Genomic DNA, 26465 nt, shown 5'->3' on the forward strand with positions numbered 1-26465 from the left:
ACGCAGATCAGTCGAGAAAACAGGAAGAAGTTGTGTGGAACTATGAAAAAATAAGCAAAATATACAAACTGGGTCGTCCATGCCTAAGATAGGCAATATTAAGGGCAATGTGAGCCGAGGAGGGCCATGGTCCTGTGATTAGCGTGAACAGCTGCGGAACGAGAGGTCTTTAGTTCGAATCTGCCCTCGGGTGAAAATTTTGCTTTCTTTATTTTCCCAAAGTTATGATCTGTCCGTTCGTTCATTGACGTCTCTGTTCACTGTAATAAGTTTAGTGTCTGTGTTTTGCGACAGCACCGCAAAACCGTGCGATTAGTTGACGAAAGGACGTGTCTCTCCAATGGGAACCGAAAACATTTGATCGCAAGGTCATAGGTCAACCGATTCCTCCACAGGAAAACACGTCTGATATATTCCATACGACACTGGTGACGGCATGTGCGTCACATGACAGGAATATGTTGTCGCCCCACCTAACTAGTACACTTGGCGAATGGGTAAAAAGATCCTTCTACCTTGCCCGATTTAGGTTTTCTTGTGGATGTAATAATCACTCCAAAAAAAGTGATGAAAACATAAGGGTTTGTCACATAAACTGAAAATAAAACGTTAAAATTTTTGGTCGAGGGAAGATTTGAACCAAAGACCTCAAGTTCCGCAGCTGTTTACGCTAACCACGGGACCACGGCTTTACTCGCATCACATTGCCCTTAATATTGCCTATATTGCACATGGACGACTCACTTTGTATATTTTGCTTATTTTTTTCATAGTTCCACACAACTTCTTCCTGTTTTCTCGATTGATCCGTGTTCAGTTTTTCAAGGCCTATCCACTGTGCCAACTTATAACTAAATCTGAGGGGGGTGCGATGGGGAGGTTCCCTTGTTAGTATGCCGTACAGTAGGCGTACAGTTTTCGGTAGCAACTCATTACTTGGAAAGGAAGCATTGGTTGCACAAACGCTTGCAATCAGACTAATACCTTGTTACGTAGACAGTTATTTGCACGTTCTGTGGATCATAATACAGTATGGCGATTTCTCGCTATGATATGGAACGAGTCAAATTTGCAATTATAATACATCTTCTTGGAGGAAAATATGGAAACATGCTAACCATTTACACGATCACCTAAGTTGTTTTTTTTAATTTTTTATACTGAAATATGTTCAGTGTTCCTCTCTTCCGATCTAAAGCACACACACACACACACACACACACACACACACACACACACACACACACACACACACACACGCACGCAAAACTCCCGCCCCCCCCCCCCCCTGCCCCCTCTTCGTCAGAGCAAAATCGTACCACTCCATCGCTCAGACACTTTCTCGAAGTCGTTTTCAGTAGCAGGACTATGAAATAACCCCCCCCCCCCCTCACCATCATTATATCAGAGCTCTGAATACCATCTTCAGCTTCAAATGCTGGCCGATGATATATCCATTGGATCAACAACAGTGTCTACCTGTAGCACTCGTTACCACATTACATCCTAATTTCCAACAAGATCTTTCTCATTTTCCAGTGCCCCAAGCTGTTGCAGCCTACTTAAATTTCATTTCGTCAGAACTCGCTACATCAGAAAATATTTATTTTGTGTCCCCATAAATTCTTTCTATATCTGCCACTATCGTAATTATTGCTATATTATTACTATTATTTGATCATCATCATTATTATTTCTTCCAGTCTATCGTTGCGGCTAATTCAGCAAACAGTGTAAGACACGAATTAAAATTACAGTCTTGGTCGCGGATGTTTTTATTTTCAAATTTCAATGTCGCGTTTCGCCTGTGGTAGGCATCTTCAGATTACAGAAACTTCTCTCGGCGCACGCCGTCCATAAACTGATCACACGATACGGATATATCGGCAAAATGCGACTGGGATATGAGATAGTTAAGAGTACCCAGTGCCTGTCAGGTGGGTACCCCACTCGCTGCCTAGCGTAGAGGGCGCCGCACGGGTCGAGGGCAGGTACACAGATCCAGACCAGAGCTTCGTGGCACGCAAGCGCAACGTGTAGGAGCTGCCCCGCTGACAAAACACGGAATGCGCAGAAGTGGTGCAAGTAGTCCAGCGGCATCTGCCTGATTCTACTGCTGTACCGGCACTCGAGGCCCGGTTACCGCACTTTTGCGCATTCCGTGTTTTGTGAGCGGGGCAGCTCCTACACGTTTCGCTCGCGTGCCACGAAGCTCTGGTCTGGATCTGTGTACCTGCCCTCGACCCGTGCGGCGCCCTCTACGCTTGGCAGCGAGTGAGGTACCCACTTGACAGACACTGGGTACTTTCAACTACTTCATATCCCAGTCGCATCTTTCCGATGTATTCGCATCGTGTGATCAGTTTATGGACGGCGTGCGCCGAGAGACGTTTCTGTAATCTGAAGATGCCTACCACAGGCGAAACGCGACATTGAAATTTGAAAATAAAAACCTCCGCGACCAAGAGAGTAATTTTAACACATATTATTATTATTGTTATTTTGTTATTATTTTATTACTGTCATCATTACTGGCGGAAACAGCAACAATAACAGTGTAGGTAGGCTGTTTAGGTTTTTACGAGGGCTATCCACAAAGTACATTACGTTTTGGAATTAAAAATAAATAAAGTATTGGAAATTTTTTTATTATATACAGATGAAAGCCACACTCAAATATTACTTTTATACATAGTTGCCATTTAAATTGAGGCACTTATCGTAGCGATGGACGAGCTTGGAAATTCCTTCGTCGTTAAATTCGGCCGCCTGCGTCTTCAACCACGTGGCGACTGTCTTTTGGGACAAAAAAGGTGTGATTTTTGTGGATTTCCTGGAAAGAGGCACTACAATAAACTCTAAAAGGTATTGCCAAACTCTGCACAACCTCAGAAGAGCAATACAAAACAAGCACAGGGGGCTCAAAGATCTTGCTGATTCACGACAACGCCCGGGCCCACACGGCATATGCCACTCGTGAAGTTCTCAAATCTTTTAAGTGGGAGTTGTTTCCTCATCCGCCATACAGTGCCGACCTGGTACCGGGCGACTTCCACTTATTCCCAGCAATGAAGAAGTGGTTGGCTATGCAGCGTTTTGATGGCGACGCACAGCTTCAAGAAGAGGTGGTTGAAGGCGCAGGCGGCCGAATTTTCGACGAAGGAATTTCCAAGCTCGTCCATCGCTACGATAAGTGCCTTAATTTAAATGGCAACTATGTAGAAAAGTAGTATTTGAGTGTGGCTTTCATCTGTATATAATAAAAAAAATTTCCAATACTTTATTTATTTTTAATTCCAAAACGTAATGTACTTTGTGGATAGCCCTCGTATATTGGTAACGCCACGTAGTGCTCTGTATGAAAATCACTGGCTGTGCTGTATGCAGTCTGTGGCTGGTTGGCACTGTTGTAATATTCGCTATTGTAGTGTTGGGTAGTTGGATGTGAACAGCGCGTAGTGTTGCGCAGTTGGAGGTGAGCCGTCAGCAGTGGTGGATGTGGGGAGAGAGATGACGGTGTTTTGAGAGCGGATGATCTGGACGTGTGTCCATCAGAGACAGTACATTTGTAAGGCTGGATGTCATGAACTGATATATATATATATATGACTTTTGAACACTATTAAGGTAAATACCTTGTTTGTTCTCTATCAAAATCTTTCATTTGCTAACTATGCCTATCAGCAGTTAGTGACTTCAGTAGTTAGAATCTTTTATTTAGCTGGCAGTATTGGCGCTCGCTGTATTGCAGTAGTTCGAGTAACGAAGATTTTTGTGAGGTAAGTGATTCATTAAAGGTATAGGTTATTGTTAGTCAGGGCCATTCTTTTGTAGGGATTATTGAAAGTCAGACTGCGTTGCGCTAAAAATATTGTGTGTCAGTTTATTGATGATCTAAATAAGTGAAGAGGGAAATGTCTGTGTACGTTGTTTTGCTCAGCTGTTTGAAAATCAAATAACATAAGGGGTTTATCAGCACAATCATTCATAAATTTTTCTAAGCGGAGGTTTAAACAGCTGTAATAAAAGTACTGCTAGTATTAACTTGATTAGCTAGTAGTCAGTACTATGTATTCTAATACTCTGTATAGATGCTCAAATCATTTTCTTACTGTCAATCATAATAAAATTATTATCATTTCTTCAGTAACTGTCAGGTCGAGTATCTAAAAAAATCAATCAGTGAATTATGTTTGGTTATAAAATTCCCATCGTGTACGTCTTGTAGATACGCCGTAGAAGTAATAGGTTAGTTTTTATTACATTGGAACCACTGCGCTGTTTCGTAATCTCTGGTTCCCAGCACGTAGCCATTCAAACATACGAATCATTCATATTTTGCCTTAAACGGACTTGGTCAGCACTATTTCGATGAAAACGGTGGAAATGGGTTTTGGAAAATGAAATTATGTAACTAGCTAGCGCGGTCTCACAACACTTCAGAAGGACTGTAGGGCGGGTGCTCGGCTGTCTGCCACTTGTGTTGGTGTGACTCCTGCGTCGCGACATTTGCTGTTTTCTGGCAGTTTGGCGCACCACTTGACGACGATGATTTTCAACAGACATGCTGTCCCGTGCAGATTCTTCACTTTCTGATGGACGTCTAGCGGTGCTTGTACTTGGCTGTCGAGGGAAGAGTAACAGCGTGTCATTCCTGTTTGGACTCATTTGGTAATAGCGTCGCCACAGTTCACGTTTCGGCATATACCGCACGCACGTCGGAAAGAAGTAATGGCCGCTATCGACAGGGGATCTCAAGTTGATTCCGTATTTCTAGATTTCCGGAAAGCTTTTGACAACGTTCCTCACAAGGGACTTCTAATCAAGCTGCGGGCCTATGGGGTATCGTCTCAGTTGTGCGACTGGATTCGTGATTTCCTGTCAGGAAGGTCGCAGTTCGTAGTACTAGACGGCAAATCATCGAGTAAAACTGAAGTGATATCAGGTGTTCCCCAGGGAAGCGTCCTGGGACCTCTGCTGTTCCTGATCTATATAAATGACCTGGGTGGCAATCTGAGCAGTTCTCTTAGGTTGTTCGCAGATGATGCTGTAATTTACCGTCTAGTAAGGTCATCCGAAGACCAGTATCAGTTGCAAAGCGATTTAGAAAAGATTGCTGTATGGTGTGGCAGGTGGCAGTTGACGCTAAATAACGAAAAGTGTGAGGTGATCCACACGAGTTCCAAAAGAAATCCGTTGAAATTCGATTACTCGATAAATAGTACATTTCTCAAGGCTGTCAATTCAACTAAGTACCTGGGTGTTAAAATTACGAACAACTTCAGTTGGAAAGACCACATAGATAATATTGTGGGGAAGGCGAGCCAAAGGTTGCGTTTCATTGGCTGGACACTTAGAAGACGCAACAAGTCCACTAAAGAGACAGCTTACACTACACTCGTTCGTCCTCTGTTAGAATATTGCTGCGCGGTGTGGGATCCTTACCAGGTGGGACTGACGGAGGACATCGAAAGGGTGCATAAAAGGGCAGCTCGTTTTGTATTATCACGTAGTAGGGGAGAGAGTGTGGCAGATATGATATGCGAATTGGGATGGAAGTCATTCCAGCAAAGACGTTTTTCGTTGCGGCGAGATCTATTTACGAAATTTCAGTCACCAACTTTCTCTTCCGAATGTGAAAAATAGGTAGGAATGATCATCAAAATAAAATAAGAGAAATCAGAGCTCGAACAGAAAGGTTTAAGTGTTCGTTTTTCCCGCGCGCTGTTCGGGAGTGGAATGGTAGGGAGATAGTATGATTGTGGTTCGACGAACCCTCTGCCAAGCACTTAAATGTGAATTGCAGAGTAGTCATGTAGATGTAGAAAGACACGAATGCCTGTAGGTCGGTGCTTATGTACTCGCTTCGAAGTCGCGCTATGTTGCATACAGCTTGCAACAACGCCCTCTGACAGGAACTTTTTGATTCCTCATTATATATAGTGTTTGATGCTCCTAGACAGCCAGAACTCAGTTAAGAATTATAGAGAAATTATAAATCAGTTAAAGAAATGAAAGGAAAAAAACCCACAAAAGACCCTTGTGCAGATTTTCTAACTACTCAACTGCTTTGGAGCCAGCTCGACGCAGGTCGCCCACAGACCCGGAGGAAGTGGTCAGTGGAGGGGCCTGGACCAGCCCCAGTGGCGGTGGTTCAAAATGGTTCAAATGGCTCTGACCATCATGAGACTTAACATCTGAGGTCATCAGTCCCCTAGAACTTAGAACTACTTAAACCTAACAAACCTAAGGACATCACACACATCCATGCCCGAAGTAGGATTCGAGCCTGCGACCGTAGCGGTCGCGCGGTTCCGGACCGAAGCGCCTAGAACCGCTCGGCCAGAGCGGCCGGCGCGCCCGCCCTCTGCCTCCGTGGGCCGCCCCCGTGTGTCCCGCCGTGGCTGGCTGTGGGGGCGGCAGCTGCTTCTCCCACCTGTCACCCCATTCGGTTCGCACCGGGTGACGCGTGTAAGACTGCAGCCTGGTTCGGTTTTCGTCTTGCAGGAAGCTTTGCTGGGGAGAAGGCGACCACCCCGATTTCCAGGCTGTCCAGGCATTCAGAGTGCGGCAGTTTTGCAGACGAGTTAACGAGATTTCAGTCGGATTGTAGAACCACAGTTTGCGATGCCGCGTGTAGGAAGAGAAAGAGTCTTTTGTTTGAGAAAGACGTTGCTCTCTTTCTGCGCGAGGTGGTAGAACGTCGCTTAGCTCTGGGAGGCAATGAACTGCTGTAGGCAGAAGCGTACTGGGTACAGCGTGGGTGTCCTTTCTGAGCCGAATACACACTTAATGGCTGTGGGTACCTGTTGAGCCATACCGCTGAACAGTAATGAGATGACGAATAAACTAAAGCCAGTGCTGTTGTCCTCAGATTGTTCGAAACACCATCAAAGTAGTGACCAGTTGGTAGGACACATCATCAGGCGTCGGCGAATCTCGTCAATTAAGTGATGCAGTGATTTTTTTTTTCCCTGGTGGGAGGGATGTAAGAGGTCTGTTCAAAAAATTCCGGGACTTTTTGTCCGCGAAATTTTTCTTCGCCTACCTTTTACTTATTGTGAATGGGCTCCTTCGAAATACCCTCCTCCACAATTGATACGCCGCCCCAATGTCGTTTCCTGTGCTGGAGGCAGTCTTGGTACGCCTTTCGCTGGATCGCGCGTAGCGCCGTCTGCGAATTTTCTTTTATCTCGTCTATCGTCGCAAATCTTCGTCCTTTCAGCGGGATTTGCAACTTTGGAAATAGAAAAAAGTCCGCAGGGGCCAGGTCTGGAGAGAACGGAGGATGAGGCAGCACAGTTGGTTGGTTGTTTGGGGGAAGAGACCAAACAGCGAGGTCATCGGTCTCATCGGATTAGGGAAGGATGGGGAAGGAAGTCGGCTGTGCCCTTTCAAAGGAACCATCCCGGCATTTGCCGGGAGAGATTTAGGGAAATCACAGAAAACCTAAATCAGGATGGCCGGACGCGGGATTGAACCGTCGTCCTTCCGAATGCGAGTCCAGTGTGCTAACCACTGCGCCACCTCGCTCGGTGGCAGCACGGTGATGTCGTTTTTTGTGCAGCAGTCTCGCACCAACAGGGATGAACGTACGGGTGCGTTATCGTGATGCGAGAGCCACGAATTGTCTCGCCACATTTCAGGCCGTTTCCTTCTCACGTTTTCTCGCACGCGTCACAACACGTCCCCACAGTACCATCGCTTAACAGTTTGTCCCTGTTGCACGAGTTCATGATGAACTAATCCTCCAAAGTCAAAGGGAACGATCAGCACGGCTTTGACATTTGACCTGACATGACCAGAATTTTTTAGTCTTGGAGAACCTTTGCCGACTCATTGTGAAGACTGAACCTCGGTCTCAACACCACCGCAGGCGTCCTGCATCGTTTGGTGTGTCTCTGTAAAGGTTTTCTTCAGTTTCACGCAAAACTTAATGCAGACGCGTTGCTCCTGTAAGTTTGCCGTCTCGAAATTCGCAAACTGTGCGACACAACGTTATGCTCGGTACAGCACTGAACAATAACTGGCAGACAGGCAACAATGAAACTTACGGTAGTTTTTCATTAAACACAGGCATGTGCAGGGATGCCAATCGTATTTTGTTTCAACATACCATTTGTGTGAAATTACGAATGTTGCGGAATTTTCTGAACAGACCTCGTATAAATTTTGGACAGGGACCGAGAATCCATACATATTGTAATAATTGATGTATGTATGTGTACGTATGCTCGACATCTCGTCCTAAATCACTGGACAGGTTTCAAGCAAGATTGGGACAGTTATACCTTACTGTCAGGCATCAGTCGCCGTGAACCACCTGCGTATCAGAGAGGTGGGGCTGGGAGAGAAAAAGAAGCGTAGCCCAAAACGCGTGAATTACCAGACTTATTTAATTCTATTTTTCACAATGATAGCACTTAGCGACTTGCAGGAACCTTTACACATAATTTCAAACCTTTACAATTTTTTTCCTAGAGAACAGCCCCTAGGAAACGTTGGAAGGAGTTCGATTCGGACTTGCTAAGATTGCGACATTCCTTCTGCAAATATTTTGTAACGCACGTGTCGCCACTGTGATGCTCATTGTTAAGGTCAGGCACTGTCAGTGCAGACTCAGTAGCCCAGGGTTGAAAATGAACCCGTAAGGTTCGAAACTAGTCGCCAAACGTAAGTACTGCAACTGTTGACAGATTCGTTAATAAACGCTTTACGAAAGGAAAAAAAAGTTTATGGCTTTTTTCCCGCTGTTTTTGTACTGTTCGTGCAGTAAAAGTGGCATGACGCTCTAATTTAATACTTCTTTACTACCGACTGTATTCGCGCCACATTCTGCGAACAGTGTGCACATATAGCTCTGAATACAACTCCAAAATTACACCATTGGACGACACGTACTTCAATGGATATGACGTCATAAACAGTGAGAGCGTGAAAAACTGCTGCATCGTGCAATACATTTAAATTTTTTACTTCGTCGTTACTAACTGTATACGCAACACGTTTTGCAGACATTATCCCCATACAGCCCTGAATGCACCTACGAAAATTAATCATTGTGTGACACGTATTTCAGGAGGAATGACGTCACACACATGAAGCACAAGGCCAGACGATGTTAGGTACGGGCGTGGACGCACAGCTGTAGACGAACACCTGGGCGACGCCAGGTTTCCCTGGTAGCTATGTAAGGTGTCAGGCAAATCCAACACCTTCCATGAAAACCCTGACATGATAAGCAAATCCAGTAGTATGTCACATAGCTCCCAATAAATCGTGACATTAAATTAACCAAAGTAATACGAGTAATGAGTGAGCAAATGGAATACCACAGACTAACACAAGAATGCCTAAATGCATGTCATACCTTCCCACCATAAGACAGACGCGAGAAACGAGAACAGAAGCCAAGAGCAGAACCGTGTTAAGCTAGAAGGCCCTACGATAAGGGCGGACACCCACGTCGCCAGCTAACCACCAGGACCACCCCTCAGCCCAAGTTAAAAGCTAGAGCCCTCCAGAAAAACAGTATAGATCATACGATAACACTAAAAGGGCCACACCAGCCGCAAGTTTTAGCGTGAGACTTTTTCGTGTCTCTGTTACGTTGCAAACTTTAAAAACATTGCCCCACCACGAAAAGTATAACGTTTCTCATTGGATAGACAGAATTTTTGTAGGCGGAGCTTAAGGTTAACATTGAGACCCTGATTGGTTAGATGAAAACACAGCCAGATATTTTTTTTTAAAACCCACTTCGGTAAATTGTAGTAAGGAGATACCGCATTTTTGAGCGCATAAGGCTTCACTCAGAACTGCAGAAGTCTCATCTGTTACATTCCCTTTTTATGTAATACTAGTGTCGATCATCAATTGAAGCTTTGGTTATGTCATCACTAGTCTCACTGAACTCTTCTGAACTCTACATGTCATGTGTGGTCTGGCGTCTCCTTACCAGCAACAGGTCCCAGGTTCAAACTAGTCAATTCCCTAAAAAACACGCTCAGAGCGTCGTTGCTTGAAAGTGGTAGGGAGACACGACTTAGAAGAACAGACACCACGCAGAATGTTAGAGAATGGGGACCCTGCCAGGATGGTAAAATACCTTGATTGAAGGTCGACCAAATGCCTAACTAGGTCAGAAAAATATCTTGTTGAAAAATTTTTGTAACAAAATTTTTTTTCTTAAAGTTATACATAGTCGAAAACAGTAGCTGCAGTGATTCATTTTAGCAGAGACAATAGCATAATTAAGTTATGAATTTTAATATTGTTAGAATTAAGTTTTCTCTCCAATGCAAGCGCACAGGTGGCGGATACATCGTTGACAAGCTGGTTCTGACCCAACAAGTAAGTGAATTGATTGTCAAGTCGTGTGTGCAAAAAGTTTATGAAACGCGCGAGATCGTATGAGCGCATGTTGACGCGAAGTAGGGCGCGTGAATTGCTTTTAAAACAGAAAATAAGGGATTCGGAAAGATTAGCAATGGCAGATCGAGACCTTGACCGAATTGAGGTAGAGACCCAACATGAAGACGGACAGAGAATAGAGGACAGTACAACAGACGATGCAGTATCGCGAGAAATAGGACAGATAACGCACCATAACGAGGATAATGTACGTCAAGGCATAGAAAACATAAGTCAGCATACGACAGAGGAGCAGGAAGGTAGAGAGACAACCGATGAGGATTCTAACTTGCGTCTTGAATACGTAGAACCCATAGTACAAGTAATCAGAGCTCCCTCACCACAGAGTACAAGGAATTCGAGCAGAAACGTGTCACCGCACAGTTCAATGAAATCGGTTGGAAACCAACAACTGGGCGAAAACACAGAGCGTAGGACGTCGGAAGAAAACGCAATGTGACCCACCAATCTGGCAGAATTATTACAATTAATGACGGAAACCATGACAAGACAAAATAAAGAAATTGCGAACCAAATTAAAATTCAGAATGCAGAAACGACGAAACAAATTGCAGAAACCACGAGACAATTGCGTGAGATTAAAGAACAAAACAAAAAAATTCAGTTACACCTAAGTCATATTGAAGACGAGGCAAGAGAATCTCGAGAAGTGATAGGAAACTTAATAACAGGTCACAATCAATTGAGAACAGACATTGACAAGGTACAAGCGGACGTACAAACATTGCGTAATGACACTCAGGGCGAGATCAAAACATTATGTAACAACACCCAGGGAGAAGTCAAGAAACTAGAGAAACAGATAAACGTAATTACTAGACAAGCAGCAGGTACAGCGCGTGAAATTGTTGAAAACAGTGTGTTACACAAACGTATCACAAAAGCAGTGCTGAAAAGATATGATAACCGCATAGTCAAAATAGAAGCGCAAACGAAGCGACAATTTCAGAAATTGCGAACAGAGTTGTTGCAAACCATTGAAGAGCGTGGTGAACAGGATCGAACAAGCACTGAGTCTGCAACCACATCCGTATCTGTAACAGCACCGGAAAAACAAGCAATTAACGAAGATATCATGCATTTTCGATTCCAATCATAGGCGGAAAGTAACATACGTGAAATCAGACAGCCTGCACAGCAACAAACACGTTTCGAAATTCTTGATGAACAAACGGCACCACAAACACATGCGGAAACACAAATGTATGTTTCAAGACAGTTTGGATCGTGCAATGAAGCGGCAAGGTTAGCCAGACAAGATTCCGAACCAATACGAGACAATGGAAAGCCAGGTCGCGAAGAGTACAGTGCAATGCATTCAGCTACATGTTCACAACCGATGGAAGAAAATTATTGCGTACCACTCCAACTATACTACGCAAGGGAAATGATCAGGAACAAAAGCGGCGAAGAATCGCGAATTTCATGTGGAACTATGACGAAGTACGACAACGATCATTTCCTCACAGTCAGAAAATTTCACTTTCGAGAAGGAAACTCATTACATCCACGAACTTTTATTGATCAATTCCGAGTAGGATTACCAGAACACTGGACGCCAGCACACAAAACTCATTACATCCACGAACTTTTATTGATCAATTCCGAGTAGGATTACCAGAACACTGGACGCCAGCACACAGATTAGACTTTATATGTGCACACATGTTAGGAACAGTCGCAGAAACCATGCAAAATGTTGCAGCGACATGCCGATCGTACGAAGATTTCAGAGAGAAGTTTCTCTCACAATATTGGTCCAGCGAAGCACTGAACAGAGTGAAGTACGAATTATTACAGAACCCATATTTTGAAAATTCAGGAGAGAAGAGTCCCGTGAAATTTTTCGAATTAATGGCAAAGAAAAATCAATGCTTAGATGTACCATACAGTGACGAAGAGTTGATTAAACTATGCGCGATGAAGTTACCATTGAAATACCAGCAATCATTAGTAGGTCGCGGAGGCAATGACGTCGAAGCATTTAAAGGTATTCTAAGGGAACTAGAGTTCTTATTTTCGGAAGATGATGCAAGAAAAAGAAGAAGCGCACGTGAAAACGAAAGCAAAAAGCTGTGGAATCCACAAGACACAGTACAGAGAAACAATAATTACGAACCACGTGATAACTTCGCACCAAGAAACGACAATAGATTTCAACAAAGAACCGGTTATGGATTTAGAAGAGAATATGGCAATAACTGTAATTCACCCAGGAACGGTAACAACTATTACAGAGGGAATAACGACAACCGGAACGGGTACTGGAGAACCAATAGACCGACAAATTATCAGTAAAGAAACCATTATCAACAAGCTGAACAAGAAAAGAGAATACAGATAGAAGAGGTGGAGGTAAGACCACCAAACCCCAGCAAACGTTCGAATTGACAGCTAAGCGCCCATGCCAAAGAAAATGACGCACCGACCCAGGACAATTGCAGCACCTTGAACAGAGAAGTAAATACCTTATCACGAGAAGAGAAGAAGGAAGAAACAAATCCGCAGAGACCAGATGAAAACGAAGACAGGAAAATAACAATATCGTGTTGGGACGAAATTAATTGGGAGAATACTGACGAGGAAGATTAATTACCAGAGGCATGCACAACGAATGTAGGAGGAAAGGACGAAGTAATGAGTATTGCAGAGCTATTTGAGACGGAAACCAGGGAAAGCGAATTCAATGAGGACAATGCGCAGTCGACAGAAGTTGAAAATAAGTTACTAGTGTGCAAGCAACCCAACGTATATAATGAAGGAAGTTATGAAGCGATAATTAGAGCATTTAAATGCGATTATGTGGAAGCAGCGACGAAGAAGGAGAAGATAGACGAGTATGAGGAAAAAGTAGAGGATGTTGAAGAAAGCGTAAATGAAGGAAGAAATAGAGAAACGGAAATAAAAGAGAGAGAAGTAGCAGTCGAAGCTTATCCTACAGAAAGTTCGAATTCACAAGGGAAATTCCTGAAAAGACTCATGTATGATTCAGTGGAGGATTCGTTGATGCAAGAAGAAGAAGAACAGAACGAACCCTTTCAAATTCAACCAATTGTGAAGGCCATGGTCAAGCATATCCCAGTCAATATTGTAATTGATAGCGGAAGTGAACTGACTGCGATCTCAGAAAATTTATTCATGCAGTGTAATGCCAATGAGGAATTGCCAGTTCTGAAAACACGTAAGCGCAGTCCGGAACCGCGCGACTGCTACGGTCGCAGGTTCGAATCCTGCCTCGGGCATGGATGTGTGTGATGTCCTTAGGTTAGTTAGGTTTAAGTAGTTCTAAGTGCTAGGGGACTGATGACCTCAGATGTTGAGTCCCATAGTGCTCAGAGCCATTTTGAAAACACGTAAGATTAAAGTAAGAGGTCCTATTAGAAACAATGCTGGGGAAGTTACGAGACAAACAAGGTTAACTCTTTCGTGTCAAGGTCAAAAGATCGAAGCCAACTTCGTGATTATACCTAAACTAACTGTAGATTTGATTATAGGTGCAGATTTTGTAAATGAGAGACGAGCGATAATAGATATGGGGAAAGGTAGCGTAACATTCGGGAATGTCACACTTCTCTTTGAGCAAAAGCTAAAATTAGAAGAAATACCAGTTATAAACTGTTGTGTCTAGGCAAGACAGCCTAGACACAATGAGAGGAAGCCGAAAGGCACGCGCTTAAACTCACGCAGGCTGGCGTGAGGTCTGAAACAGGATACGTAATGAATGCTATAAAGAAAAGTACGTAGCTGCTGGAATACTTAACTTTAATCCACAATTGGTGAACATTGGTCTTGTTGATACAGTATTATCATCTCAATATAACTTGGTGATGGCGCCTTGCTAGGTCGTAGCAATTGACTTAGCTGAAGGCTATGCTAACTATCGTCTCGGCAAATGAGAGCGTATTTGTCAGTGATCCCCTTCTGGCAAAGTCGTCTGTGCAACTGGGGCGAGTGCTAGTACGTCTCTCTAGACCTGCCGTGTGGTGGCGCTCGGTCTGCGATCACTGACAGTGGCGACACGCGGGTCCGACGTATACTACCGGACCGTGGCCGATTTAAAAGGCTACCACCTAGCAAGTGTGGTGTCTGGCGGTGACACCACATAAACAAACAATTAAGAATGACGCGAGATAAAGAGGATGAAGAATTAGAATGGTGTGCACAAAAGGGGGAATCGCCTCAACTCATGTTAGAAGTCCATAAAGAAATCGACGAAAAATTGCAAGAAGTTCAAGGTATTTCGGAACACAGTAAAAGAGAATTAGAGGGTATTTTACGAGATAAAGCAGAGGTATTTTTACCTAAGACTGTTAGTATTAAACACTTATTTGACTTCACTATTACACACATACCAGGACCAGCGAATGTATTAGCAGATGCTTTATCATGATGTCCACAGGGTGCATCCAATAACATAGGTTTGGAAGCAGCAGAAGACCAGTTTACAATGTACTATATGAAACAAGTACCTTTCGAAAACTACATTACGACAGCATTGAAAAACATAGGCAAAGAACAGGACCAGCATCCCAAAATACTAGGAATCAAACACAAGTGGAGAAGTAAGGATTTTCCAGACATTCGACAGCACTATCTCGTAAAAAACAATGTTTTATTTTTTAGACGAAATGTTGCAACGAATGAATGATTAATTTATATCCCAGATGAACTAATTAATAAGTACATATGGTATACACATTTAAGTAATGGCCACTTTGGACCAAAGAAATGCTTTTTAAAAATAAAACAAACAACCCATTTTTCTAATATGGAAAGACGAATTAGAACAGTATTAGTCAAATGAAAAAAATGTATGAGGGCTAAACACGTCACTTTTCAAACCAAACCACCTATGTTTCCAATAATCCCTAAAAAATTAAAACAAATAGCTGCGACAGATTTGATGGGGCCCCTCCCATGCACAAAAAATGGATATATTTTCATATTTGTCGTTTTGGAACTTACTTTTAAATATGTTACCTTGACACCATTAAAACGGGCAACAGGTCTTACTATAAGTAAAGCATTTATACAAGATTTTCTCAGACAAGTAGGTCGAGTGGAACGAATAATTTCGGATAATGGCCCACAATACAAATCAGTGCAATGGCAGAACACGTTAAAACAACACAAAATAAAACGCATCTACATATCTAAGTACAAACCTAGCGTAAATCCAGCAGAACGATCTATGAGGGACATAGGCACTTTATGCCGATTATATGCAGGCAAAAGACACAACACTTGGGGTATATACCTTAAAGATTTTCAAGAAGTAATAAATGAAATGCCATATAGCACTACACTACTACCTCCAGTTACTGTACTTAAAAATATTGAACCCCCAAACATAACCAGAGAAAATGTTAGGTTTCCTATTGCACTACGTAGACAGCACAAACAGGTCATAGCAACAGTACTCTCCAATATCAGAAAGGCAGCCATTAAAAGAAAAGAAAGAGGAGATAGAACAGCAATTAAAAGAACATTCTCAGTAGGCCAGAAAGTATTTGTAAAAACACACCATCTCTCCAGCAAACAGAAACACAAAATACTTAGGTTTTACACTGCATACAAAGGACCTGTCATAATTAGCCGAATTGCTCATGATAATGCTGTGGAACTAATGAACCCAAAAACAGGCAAAACCTTAGGACTTCACCATGTGAGCCATATCAAAAAGTTTGAAGATTAATTTTATTACTGGTAAATAATCAGCACAGTATTTCAAGATTATGTTGCAGATAAGATCGTCAGGAGAGAGAAGAATGAAGAGAGAGGAAGGTGGGAAAAAGAAAGTAGTTTCAATAAAAACAAAAACAAAAATAACACCAATAGTACCACAGATTAAGGTGAAGGGATAAAACATAGATAGTCTAACAGCATGAAATACTAAAATGCTATACACCACGACACTACACAAAAATAGAAAACGAATTTGAGGATTCTTGTAGAAGTTAAGACTAAAAATATGTTAGTATTGTAACATGGAAAGGGCACCGAAATTTGTAAAGCTTTTTAAGAAGGCGTAAAACAATGTAGGTACTAGACATATGTTAGATGATTATAAGTAAAACTTTTTATAAGAACCATTGTAAAAACTCCAGCAAAGACCAGATGCAATGACCCACAAGTTGCAACGCGAGAAGTATCAAGAAAGAAAAGGACGTAATTAGCAAGACATGATTCCTACAAGGCAGAAGCGTCGAGAGAAGGGAAAGAACAGCGAGACCAACAGAGGCCCTTATATCTGATGTGGGCAGTAAATCTGCCCGCAAAGCGAAACCCTACTGTGACAGAACACGGAAGGTCAAGAGGGTCTTGGAACGCCCCGACTCAGCAGAGCGAGCAAGAAACGGCCCGACGAGAAGACGGCTTGGGCAAGCCACCACTGGCAAAAAAATATGTGTAAAAGTCACACTACCGCTATTAAACAGCACGCTGATGCACGATACTGAAGAAAACGTCCACAAAGTAGAAATGACATGTCCAAACAATTTATCAAACTGTTACTAAGAGGAGAACTTCAAAGCAACTAGTTATCAATAAATATTTCCATATCCTGCCCAGAGAAGAACCAAGAAGCAAGTAAGAAGCAGAGAAAAAGCAGGAAGAACAGAAGTTGAAGATTCGCAAGATTGAGACTAAGAAAGAAGATGGGTGAAGAATAGACGACATACCTTCCCAAATCCCCATCCTATTGTAAACTAGTCATCTGCGACGTATTACAACGAAAAACGACCGCTTTCAGCGACACATAACGATGACTTTCACGCATACAAAGCCAGTAAACCACGAGATTCTGCACTCACAGCTCCATTCCATTGTGGGACCTCCATAACAGCAACACACACTTGCAAAGCCAACAAGGAACGACAAACGAAGCTGTACATCAAATACTTACCCACATCCATCCCGCTCAAGTCCATCACCTTCGTGCAAAAACATTCGCCAACCTCATGCTTAAACATTCATAGGACTGTGTGAATGTGTGAAATCAAATTATGTGATGTAGAATTTGTGCAAAAGAAATGCGTGAAAAACTAAATAAGTTAAGCACACCAGACAGCTAATAAACTAGAAAATAACACTCATTGACTATGGACTTAAGTAAAAAATAGTCATTAGTTCTGAAATGGACAGTATATAAAGAACAAAAGTAAGGCATAATAAACACTAAAACTATATGCCACTTATTTTCTCCTCATAAAAATAAAAGAATAACTATATTTTACTTATTTTCTCCTTATAAAAACAAAGAATAAAAAATTATCTTGTTGGATATTTTCCCTTTTTTTAACATTTGTACCATTTGTTAGGATAATATCTCAATACTTGTGTATGTATATTTCTTTGTCAAAGCAATTCTTGGAAATAATTTTTATTTGTTAGTGTAACAATGTTGAAATGAGTGTCTAGAAACAAAAACATTTTACTTATACATGATATCTAGAAAATGTGTTAGGAATAGATTTTACTTCATTACTACATTCATAAAAAAAATTTCTAAGAAAATCGATGTGAAAGACTCCTCACTTTCGATAACAAATTTCTTAAAAAACAAACTTCACACTTAAATAAAGAAAGAACATAATTAAAAAATTATAATTATAATAGAATAAAAATATTCTTCTCTTGTCAATATAAACATATTTTTGAGAATAATGTGGAAGAATATAAAAATATAAATTAGTAATACAAACTAGCATAGAACCAGAATAACGTGGCTGAACAGTAGGCAACAAAATTTAGATAAAGGAATAATTTTTGACTGACTTAGAGAACGATTCAATCATTGCCTAACTTCAGTGCAAAAATTAAGTTCGAAGGATGGTGATATGTAAGGTGTCAGGCAAATCCAACACCTTCCATGAAAACCCTGACATCATAAGCAAATCCAGTAGTATGTCACATAGCTCCAAATAAATAGTGGCATTAAATTAACCAAAGTAATACGAGTAACGAGTGAGCAAATGGAATACCACAGACTAACCAAGAATGCCTAAATGCATGTCATACCTTCCCAGCATGAGACAGACGCATTTCCATGGGGAGAAACGAGAACAGAAGCCGAGAGCAGAACTGTGTTAAGCTAGAAGGCCCTATGATAAGGGACGAACACCCACGTCGGCAGATAACCACCAGGACCACCCCCCAGCCCATGTTAAAAGCTAGAGCCCTCCAGAAGAACAGTATAGATCTTACGATAACACTAAATGGGCCACACCAGCCCCAAGTTTTAGCGTGAGACTTTTTCGCGTCTCTGTTATGTTGCAAACGTTAAAAACATTGCCCCACCACGAAAAGTAACCACCAGGACCACCTCCCAGCCCATGTTAAAAGATAGAGCCCTCCAGAAGAACAGTATAGATCTTACGATAACAACAAAAGGGCCACACCAGCTGCAAGTTTTAGCGTGAGACTTTTTCGCATCTCTGTTACGTTGCAAACTTTAAAAATATTGCCCCACCACGAAATGTATAACGTTTCTCATTGGATAGACAGAATTTTTGTAGGCGGAGCTTAAGGTTAACATTGAGATCCTGATTGATCAGATGAAAACACAGCCAGACACTTTTTTTTTTAAACCAACTTCGGTAAATTGTAGTAAGGAGAAGTTAGGAGAGAGTTGCTTATGAGACGGCGAGGTGCGGGGAGCTGTGCCGTCCGTCGCCCCCTGACGAACACCGACAAGGTAATGAACGCACGCGATGCCGCATTTTTTAGAGCGTAAGGCTTCACTCAGAACTGCAGAAGTCTCATCTGTTACATCCCCTTTTTACGTAATACTAGTGTCGATTGTCAATTGAAGCTCATGATATTCACATTTGCTACGTAAGTTAAAATCTAAAACGTGATGATTTTTCTGTTATATAATTATTGAGAAGCCACATCAGCCACTGTAATTTACGACAAGTTAGATAAGTAATTAAAGATAATTGAGGGTCACTGTAGACCATTTTGATAGTTTTCTCATTTGTGAAACTTAATTTAAACCTAGATTATAGATGTGATATGGCATAGGTAATCCTTCGATCCATTGTAGAACTTGGAAACCCACTCAGCGAATATTCGTTCACATTTTTGCTGAACGCAGTTGGTTTTTATCATCCTGTATTAAAATATTTCCTTTTATCAATAGTGCAAGTTATAAAAAAATGTTTTGTGAGTAGAATAAAATTTCCAATGGTAAACTTAACTGCTTTTTCGTCGTTATTTTACCAGCTAACTAAAAATAGGAAAGCCTTGAACCCCTTCCACTTAATTTAGTTAGTATTAAGATTCTTTTACAGGGAGTGCAGTGGAGCTGACGCTGAAATCATTAAGTATTTGGTTATGTCATCACTAGTCTCACTGAACTCTTCTGAACTCTACATGTCATGTGTGGTCTGGCGTCTCCTTACCAGCAACAGGTCCCAGGTTCAAACTAGTCAATTCCCTAAAAAACACGCTCAGAGCGTCGTTGCGCAAAAGTGGTAGGGAGACACGACTTAGAACAAACAGAAACCACGCAGAATGTTGGAGCTGTCTATACTAAGGCTATACTAAGGATGTTCGAGTGGACGTAAGCTGCAGTAGTTAGGCAAAGAGGAACAGAACTCCACGGCGCAGAGTCACGTGTGTCCAGAGTGCAGACCGGAGAGCGCAGTAAGGACGACACGCATGCCGGCCGGCGACTTCAGCCTGCTGCTGCAGTGCGGTCTGTACTGGCGAGGTGAGCGGCCGGCTCTCGCCTGTTGCAGGGTGTGGGTGGGCGCGCGGCTGTACGTGCTGCTGACCGACCCGGAGCACGCGGCGGCCGTGCTGGGAGGCGGCGGGAGCGGCGGGGGCTGCGGCTCCCACGAGAGGGCCGGCCTCCGGCAGTGGGACGCCCTGCGGCCCTTCACAGGGCGCGGACTCGCCACCGCGGCAGCGGGGGACGGCTGGAGCCGCAGGCGGAGGTAAGTGGCTGGCTGCACGCGCTGCTGGCCAAGTGCTGCCCGACGTCTGGTACAGAAACTTCCTCAACTAGATTAACGAAAAATACACAAAAGTTAAAGGCGGTTGCTTTAATGCCTCGGCTGTTCTACGTATTCTCCCCTTACTCGAGTACAACGCTCACAGTGCTCAAACGGCCGTCTGGAACTGTCGGGGAATTCCAGATGATTGGAAAAGAGCACAGGTAGTTCCAGTTTTCAAGAAGGGTCGTCGAGCAGATGCACAAAACTATACGCCCATATCTCTGACATCGATCTGTTGTAGAATTTTACAACATGTTTTTTGCTCGCGTATTGTTTCTTTTCTGGAAACCCACAATCTACTCTGTAGGAATCAACATGGATTCCGGAAACAGCGATCGTGTGAGACCCAACTCGTTTTATTTGTTCATGAGAGCCAGAAAATATTAGATACAGGCTCCCAGGTAGATGCCATTTTTCTTGACTTCCGGAAGGCGTTCGATACAGTTCCGGACTGTCGCCTGATAAACGAAGTAAGAGCCTACAGAATATCTGACCATCTGTGTGGCTGGATTGAAGAGTTTTTAGCAAACGGAACACAGCATGTTGTTCTCAATGGAGAGACGTCTACAGACGTTAAAGTAACCTTTGGCGTGCCACAGCGGAGTATTATGGGACCATTGCTTTTCACAATATATATAAATGACCTAGTAGATAGTGTCGGAAGTTCCATACGGATTTTCGCGGATGATGCTGTAGTATACAGAGAAGTTGCAGCATTAGAAAATTGTAGCGAATTGCAGGAAGATCTGCAGCGGATAGGCACTTGGTGCAGGGAGTGGCAACTGACCCTTAACATAGACAACTGTAACGTATTGCGAATACATAGAAAGAAGGATCCTGTATTGTATGATTATATGATAGTGGAACAAACACTGGTAGCAGTTACTTCTGTAAAATATCTGGGAGTATGCGTACGGAACGATTTGAAGTGGAATGATCATATAAAATTAATTGTTGGTAAGGCGGGTACCAGGTTGAGATTCATTGGGAGAATCCTTAGAAAATGTAGTCCATCAACAAAGGAGGTGACTTACAAACCGCTCGTTCGAGCAATACTTGAGTTTTGCTCATCAGTGTGGGATCTGTACGAGGTCGGGTTGACAGAGGAGATAGAGAAGATCCAAAGAAGAGCGGCGCGTTTCGTCACAGGGTTATTTGGTAAGCGTGATAGCGTTACGGAGATGTTTAGCAAACTCAAGTGGCAGACTCTGCAAGAGAGGCGCTCTGCACTGCGGTGTAGCTGCTCGCCAGGTTTCGAGAGGGTGCGTTTCTGGATGAGGTATCGAATATATTGCTTCCCCCTACTTATACCTCCCGAGGAGATCACGAATGTAAAATTAGAGAGATTCGAGCGCGCACGGACGCTTTCCGGCGGTCGTTCTTCCCGCGAACCATACGCGACTGGAACAGGAAAGGGAGGTAATGACAGTGGCACGTAAAGTGCCCTCCGCCACACACCGTTGGGTGGCTTACGGAGTATAAATGTAGATGTGGATGTCGTTCAACCCGTGCGTCAACCTGGCTTGAACGTCGGTTATGTCGTCGACACGTTAACCTTCCGTGTGAATTTCTCCACATTCTCGTTTTCTGGCAGGTGCGGTGTAATGGCCTTACTGGGGACAAAAGTTGTCAGCTGAAAATAATTCGGAGTAAAAGACTTTACAAAATATTAATTTTGAAGAAAGAAGCTAAAATAAACGTTCTTAAAATTTGGTGAGTGTAACTCCGGTCGTTGACAATACTAAACGTTGACCAGAACTTGTCTTCATTTCGTTGCTTCGCTATAGTTGATGTTTCCTGTAAGTTTCTTAACTGAAAACGGGCCAGAGAACACAGTGGTTCTCAAAAGACGTTAAAAGTCAATTATTATTTCAGGTGTACAGTTTACACTATTCGGCATTAAAATTACTACACCACGAAGATGACGTGCTACAGACGCGAAATTTAACTGACAGGAAGAAGATGCTGTGATACGCAAATGATAAGCTTTTCAGAGCATTCACAAAAGGTTGGCGCCGGTGGCAACACCTACAACGTGCTGACAAGAGGAAAGTTTCCAACCGATTTCTCATACACAAACAGCAGCTGACCGGCTTTGCCTGGTGAAACGTTGTTGGGATGCCTCGTATAAGGAGGAGAAGTGCGTACCATCACGTTTCCGACTTTGATAAAGGTCGGATTGTAGCCTATCGCGATTGCGGTTTATCGTATCGCGACATTGCTGGTCGCGTTGGTCGAGATCCAGTGACTGTTAGCAGAATATGGAATCGGTGGGTTCAGGAGGGTAATACGGAACGTCGTGCTGGATCCCAACGGCCTCGTATCACTAGCAGTGGAGATGACAGGCATCTTATCCGCACGGCTGTAACGGATCGTACAGCCACGTCTCGATTCATGAGTCGACAGATGGGGACGTTTGCAAGACAACAACCGTCTGCACGAACAGTTCGAAGACGTTTGCAGCAACATGGACTATCAGCTCGGAGGCCGTGGCTGCGGTTACCCTTGACGCTGCATCACAGGCAGGAGCGCCTGCGATGGTGTACTCAACTACGAACCTGGGTGCACGAATGGCAAAACGTCATTTTTTTGGATGAATCCAGGTTCTGTTTACAGCATCATGATGGTCGCATCCGTGTTTGGCGACATCGCAGTGAACACACATTGGAAGCCTGTTTCCGTCATCGCCGTACTGGCGTATCACCCGGCGTGATGGTATGGGGTGCCATTGGTTACACGTCTCGGTCACCTCTTGTTCGCATTGACGGCACTTTGAACAGTGGACGTTACATTTCAGATGTGTTACGACCCGTGGCTCTACCCTTCATTCGATCCCTGCGAAACCCTACATTTCAGCAGGATCATGCACGACCGCATGTTGCAGGTCCTGTACAGGCCTTTCTGGATACAGAAAATGTTCGACTGCTGCCCTGGCCAGCACATTCCACAGATCTTTCACCAATTGAAAATGTCTGCTCAATGGTGGCCGAGCAACTTTCTCGTCACAATACGCCAGTCACTACTCTTGATGAACTGTGGTATCGTGTTGAAGCTGCATGGGTAGCTTTACCTGTACACGCCGTCCAAGCTCTCTTTGACCCAATGCCCAGGCGTATCAAGGCCGTTATTAGGGCCAGAGGTAGTTGTTCTGGGTACTGGTTTCTCAGGATCTATGCACCGAAATTGCGTGAAAATGTAATCACATGTCAGTTCTAGTATAATATATGTGTCCACTGAATATCCGTTTATCATCTGCATTTCTTCTTGGTGTAGCAGTTTTAATGGCCAGTAATGTCGTATTGCTGACAATTGTGTATTGATGCGAATAGTAAATTCTCTAATTACAATTACAGAAGTTGTTGATAATAACAAAAAGAAAGTTGTCACCCGATGGTTACAACTGAAATTCATGGAATGTGATACAAGGACGATTACGTTTCCCTTGTTTTCTTGTAAAAATAACTGAAATGATACGAGTAACCAATGCGTATTACGTTTTTGTTTATTATGTATGTTGTGTGCGCGCGCGCGTGTGTGTGTGTGTGTGTGTGTGTGTGTGTGTGTGGGAGTGAGACAGTCTGTGCTTTTCATTTTATCTGAAGTTTTCTTTTGCAGTATGTTTTTGACAACCGTAAATCACTAAGTACAGCCATCTATGTGTCGGAGGTACTTTAAAATTTCAAGTGTAATATCTTGCTAGTTGCGCTGCAGAGCAGTGGTCATAGAATGCCAGACGCCACGGTGCTGGGGTCTGGTGGAAAGTCCACCGAGGCGGACGCAGTGTTGCAACAGACGCCGCTGCTACGACCTCAGTGTAAACAAAGCACAGAGGCCGGCCTCTGCGCTAGCCCTGTCCTCGGCGGTCAACAAAGGCGGACATCGGCGTGCCAGGCTCGGCGCAGGTCCGTGTGAGGAATCCGTACTGCTGCGAGACGCTGCTGCGTCGAGGCGTGCTCCGGCGCGGTAAACAGCTCTCGGCCCATTAGGAGGTGCCAGCTGCTACTCTTCGGCCGCAGTGCCGACACGGAAGCTTGTCAAAAGACGAGGATGGCCAAAGTAATAGTCGACGTGAATCGTCGAATGTAAAGGACCCACTTCTCGAGAGGGATTTCTACAAGCTTTAAGCAGATAACTAACCGATCAGCACGTGATGGGAAAGACAATGTCTTCCTGCGTGTAGTTTGCGACAGACGCAGCGGAGAAGAAGGAAGAGTACCTCTGATTTTGAAACTAAACCGTATCAAAGTTCCATCATTTTAGCGCTCTCACTGTTCAGTGTGTAGACAAACAAACTCGCGAATGACGTCGGAAGCTCCGTGGCACTGTTCGCAGGCGATGCTGTTGGAGACAGGAGACCTGTAACGCCAGCGGGATGAAAGGAGACCTGCAGAAAGTCGACAGTTCGTACCAGGACTGCCAGTTTACACTCGACGTAAATAAAAGTAACTTATCGCGCATAAATTTGAGGAAACAGCACGGGTTGTTTCTTTACAACAAGACTGTACAGAGTTGCTCGTATTGTGCGCTCCAAACCCCTCAATGTGACTATGCAAAGGGAACAAAACATACACAATTAGTTTGCAGTTTCTGTTTGGCAAATAATTCTTTATGTAACAAATATAATTACAACAATATGAGGCGAGATATTTGAAAACTTATTTCTTTTGCAGGTTATGTGTCTTTAACAGGTTTTCTGAACATCGCTTGCTGACATGTCAGTTCTCGTTTCAAAGAAGGAATTTCCTGTTAATGTAGTTTGCACTGTGCCACTATCAAGTACGATTGACAATTTAATTTATGTTACACTTTATAAACAAACTCGTCTGTTATTTTTTGCTGCTTACTTGACTTAGCTGTAAGCCTTTGCCCTATAGTTCAACTGGCCCCTCTCTGCTATCGCACCTGAATATAGGTTTCCCAGCACAGAGTATTTGGTATACATATAAGCAACTTTAATCATTAACGTATTATATTCTCACAAAGATTCCATTGTTCTTAATGAATCACTTATAAGTACAAGTTATTTTCTAAAAAGTAATAATAGTATTCAGAAGTAATTATAGTTATCCATGCCATTAAAAGAAACTATCTGCCTAACAATAGATTCGATGGCCTAATGGAGTTTCTTTAGCTGTGATAAGTAACTTAAATGCTTTTAAAACTTAACACGCAGTGCTAACTACATGTTTCAGACTAGTACCAGTGTTTTATCGAAAATTCAGACTAAGCCCGTTCAAAATTAACATAAGAATCGATATTAGAATCAAAACCCTTCTCTCATCGAGATCGTGTCAACATCAGTAGCAAAAACTACGTGCGTAAACCTTTTACTTATGAAATTTCCGTCCAGGGAAAATCACCCTCTTTTGTTCTGTAAAATGTATCATAGCCTCACAGAATTAAGCTACAAGTCAAGTCAGCGATATAGTTTACTATCTATTCTGACTTTGTCTTATTTTGTGAAAATAAACCTGATTTTTTTGAAAAATGCGGTTAGTTTTGTAATACTTATAAACCAATCAGAATATGTTTATGCAGGGTGAGTCACCTAACGTTACCGCTGGATATATTTCGTAAACCACATCAAATACTGACGAACCGATTCCACAGACCGAACGTGAGGAGAGCGGCTAGTGTAATTGTTTAATACAAACCATACAAAAATGAACGGAAGTATGTTTTTTAACACAAACCTACGTTTTTTCAATGGAACCACGTTAATTTTGTTAGTACATCCGAACATATAAACAAATACGTAATCAGTGCCGTTTGTTGCACTATAAAATGTTAATTACATCCGGAGATGTTGTAACCTAAAGTTGGCGCTTGAAACCTCCGACGTTCAGTTGCGTGTTGTGACAAACACGGGCCACGGTCGGCGAGCAGCATCTGCAGGGACATGTTTACGATGACGACCGTGTTTACGAGTGTGGCTGTAGTGCACTGTTGTGGTTTGGTCTAGCTGTCGCAGTGTCCACATGTAGCGCTTGCTGCTATTGTTATTCTGCATTCGTCTCCGCACGCAGACCA

At 43.0% G+C, this 26465-nt stretch overlaps 1 protein-coding gene across 1 annotated transcript in view; it reads left to right on the plus strand.

Annotated features, from left to right (window-relative positions):
- Positions 1 to 26465, plus strand: part of LOC124711493 (cytochrome P450 4C1-like) — a 187127-nt gene that overhangs the window by 30193 nt on the left and 130469 nt on the right. The window contains exon 2 of the mRNA XM_047241603.1: positions 20178 to 20375. Coding sequence (XP_047097559.1) covers positions 20178 to 20375 — 198 coding nt within the window. The remainder of the gene's footprint in view (positions 1 to 20177; positions 20376 to 26465) is intronic.

The sequence above is a fragment of the Schistocerca piceifrons genome, chromosome 8, assembly GCF_021461385.2.
Source record: "Schistocerca piceifrons isolate TAMUIC-IGC-003096 chromosome 8, iqSchPice1.1, whole genome shotgun sequence".
Classification (NCBI taxonomy): Eukaryota; Metazoa; Arthropoda; class Insecta; order Orthoptera; family Acrididae; genus Schistocerca; species Schistocerca piceifrons.